Consider the following 3,363-nt stretch of genomic DNA (forward strand, 5'->3'; position numbering starts at 1 on the left):
AAGTGATTTAAGGTCTTTTCGTGATATTTATGGCAAAATAAACGATGGAAATGTAAATGACACGGCAAATGATAGGTATTGTCAATACCAATCCAGGAAAAAAAAGTTTTTTAAAATCGGGTGAGTGGACCGTGAGTTAGGGCCTTAGAAGTGAAAAGCTACTCGGCCCTAAGTGTATTTTACATAGAACTCAAGTAAATTTCATTCGTTTTTCGTAATTTTTGTTTCATTTGGAAGGTAATCAAAGGCCGAATAGAATGTAGTTGAAAAAAAAAATTAAATTTGGATCCTTGGACTAAGGCCGGTACTAGGGCCCTATGTGTATTTATACTCAATAAATTAAAATTTTCGGGCTATTTGAAATTTTTGTTTTATTTGAAAGGAACGTCGTACGGGGCTTCGTAATTGCGCTATGCGCAATTTCTAAGATGTACACATTACATAATAATTTTACTTTAACTACTTTAACCGGCGCATAGGCTTACGGTCAAAGTAGGGTGACAGACGCACTAGGGTCACGTACGCAATAGATATACGGGTTTGTACGGGGCTGAGTCGCAGCAAACGCTCCGACTGTTCTGATGGCTCGTTTTTCTGTGACAACTCGGCAGACCTATATCCATTGTCGTTCATAATGTTTCACTACCTGTCCCACTTGGACCTTGGCGAAAATAAAAATGGCCTATTGTGACCTAGCCACAAATTTTTTTGATTTTGATAAACCCAAATGTCACAGACACTGTTAGCAGAGACAATACACCAGTTCAAAACATATGGACGAAAAGAATAATTCAATTTATCTTCGAGTATTTTTGGGACATTTTTAGTTTTATATCTCTCGGACAGGTGTGCGGTCCTATTCAATCACCAATTCGCCAAACTCGTACATTCAATGGAATTCGCCGAACTGATTCTAACTCCAAAATTGGATGGAGTTACTTTACACAGTCCATTGAGCCAGTCGCTTGAGCCAGTCGACGGAACTTTGTGCATTACCGGTCACCATCTAATATTGAGCTCGAGACGGGAAGGTGTGCAAGAGTTATGGCTACTGCACGCCGCCATCGATGCCGTGGAAAGGAAGCCCAATATGCTGAATAATGTTTTGCAGGGCGGTTTGATCGTACTGAAATGTAAGGATCTACGGATCATATCGTTGGAAATTGGCACGGCCCAAGAATTCCTGAACGTTGCCTATTCCATCGAAAATCTGTCGAATTTACACGGCTGTCAGTTTCTGTATCCGTTCTTCTATCGGCCCATGTACAGTATACTGGAAGACGGATACACGATGTTCCAGGGAGAATTGGAATTCTCCAAATTACTGGCCAGCGACGAATGGCGATTTTCCACCGTAAATAAGGATTATTCCGTGTGCTCGACGTATGCACCGAAAATTCTTGTACCGAAATCAATCAGTGACGAAGAAATTGTACAATCAGCTGCCTGGCGTGACGGCGGTCGCTTTCCAATGTTAAGCTATCGTCACGAAAACGGGGTACGTACCGCACAGACAGAATTCCGCCAACGACACGACTTTTTAATCGTTTCATGATTGCAGGCGATTTTAATGCGCAGCTCTCAGCCGATGAACAATCAAAATAACAAACGGTGTCGAGCCGACGAAGCCATTCTGAATGTGGTGCTGGGTCGATGTAAAAAGGGATTCATTGTGGACACTTGGGGCAAAGGAAAATCGAACACCGAAACCGATCAGCACTACACACAATGGCGAAAGGTGGCAAGGCCAATTGGAAATCTGTCCTCAGCGTCCGGAATTCTGGATTCGTTTGCCAAATTCATTGAAGGTATGAGAACATTCACGGTTGTTGGTGGATGAGTGTCTCGATTGATGTTACAAAAACAATTGAAAAATCCCTCTCAATCGCAGCATGCAACGATCTGTCCTGCACTCCCGATAAATGGCTCTCGCGTCTGGATGGCTCCGGTTGGTTGACCTTAGTCTTGAATTCATTAAACGCTGCCTGTGTCGTGGCCCAATGCCTTGATCAAGAGGGAAGTCCAGTATTAGTGCATGGTGGCAAAGGATTGGACACGCCGTTGCTAGTCTCATCGCTGGTACAGATTATCCTGAATCCAGACTGTAGGACTTTACGAGGGTGAGAGATTCGAACGTTATGTCAGTCTAAGCCGACCAACCGTTCACTGCCGTTTTTCCATTCTAGGATGCAGGCTTTAATTCATCGCGAATGGATCGAATCGGGATTTCCATTTGCCACCCGCCATAAGCATAGCTGTTACACACCGTCCCAAATTCGAGCTAAAACATCGGCATCCACTTTCGTGCTATTCCTCGACTGTGTCTACCAATTGCACAGCCAGTTTCCGTGTAGTTTCGAATTCGGCACTAATCTACTCACCATACTGTTCGAGCACAGCTTTGCCAGTCAGTATGGAACATTTCTGGGCGACAATGAACGCGAACGGGAACTGCTGAAGTTGCATAGCAGAACGACCAGTCTGTGGTCGTATTTAAATCGACCCGATGTGCTGAAAAGTCTGCTGAATCCAATTTACGAACCAAATCAATCGGTAATATGGCCGTCCGTGGCACCAATTAGCATAATGGTTTGGTCAGGTAAGAGTTGATCGGATGAACTGTGCATAAATGGCAGCTGATCTAACTGCTCAATTTCTATTTTCTTGTTGTTTGTCCCTTTCAGAACTTTATTTCCGTTGGATAATCGATCAGAGTGGCACCAGAACGATTGTGAATCAAATTCAAACGCTAGTCACCCAAGAAAAGGAACTGAGAACCAAAGTTTGTGTGAGACATTTTCATTTCAAAACCAAAGTTAATTTTCCCCGTTCTTTTCCCAATTCAGGTGATTCGGTTGCGCAAACAACTAAGTGATCTTACAAAGGAATTTCAACTGAACAACATTGCTGTGGACAGTTAAGTTTAGAATTTAAGTGTCACCATAATCACATAAGTGTTTGATATGATCATCCTTTTGTGCCCACCACTCTACAACTTTTCGGTTTTCCGTTCTTATTTTTTGAAAATCATGTTTAGCAGTTGAGTCATTTGTTTTCGACGAGAATATACGACAAAGCAATTCGTTCATATTTAAAACGGTGCTGCAGTACATTTCGACACTCATCACAACTTTTCACCAAATTTAAGTGAACCGCGAACATCTGTTCTCTTAGTTTTGTTAACGGTGTCGCCTTGTGTTCGGTACAATTAACTGTTTTTACGCTACAAGAAACCAATTTACAGTTCTCAAATAGCATACGACGTTTTATTATACCGAACGATGAACCTACGTGCCACATCTCTACATCTGCGAAATGGAATTCGTTCTAGAGATGTGCGGGCCGACCTATTTTCAAAACCCG

At 42.6% G+C, this 3,363-nt stretch overlaps 1 protein-coding gene across 1 annotated transcript; it reads left to right on the top strand.

The window, feature by feature from the left end:
• Positions 1 to 717: 717 nt before the first annotated feature.
• LOC119075229 (myotubularin-related protein 9) lies at positions 718 to 2,941 on the top strand. The gene is made up of 6 exons (XM_037181619.1): positions 718 to 1,498; positions 1,562 to 1,808; positions 1,892 to 2,120; positions 2,187 to 2,599; positions 2,685 to 2,782; positions 2,847 to 2,941. Exons 1-6 carry the CDS (start codon positions 893 to 895, stop codon positions 2,919 to 2,921), a joined length of 1,668 nt encoding a protein of 555 aa, XP_037037514.1. The 5' UTR covers positions 718 to 892; the 3' UTR covers positions 2,922 to 2,941.
• Positions 2,942 to 3,363: the final 422 nt, after the last annotated feature.

This window comes from Bradysia coprophila, unplaced genomic scaffold (genome assembly GCF_014529535.1).
Source record: "Bradysia coprophila strain Holo2 unplaced genomic scaffold, BU_Bcop_v1 contig_193, whole genome shotgun sequence".
Lineage (NCBI taxonomy): Eukaryota > Metazoa > Arthropoda > Insecta > Diptera > Sciaridae > Bradysia > Bradysia coprophila.

Coding starts and splice junctions, on each gene's coding strand:
- LOC119075229 (XM_037181619.1), top strand. CDS start 893: ATGGAATTCGCCGAACTGATTCTAACTCCAAAATTGGATGGAGTTACT. Junction 1,499..1,561: donor GCTATCGTCACGAAAACGGG/GTACGTACCGCA, acceptor TCATGATTGCAG/GCGATTTTAATGCGCAGCTC. Junction 2,121..2,186: donor GACTGTAGGACTTTACGAGG/GTGAGAGATTCG, acceptor TTTCCATTCTAG/GATGCAGGCTTTAATTCATC.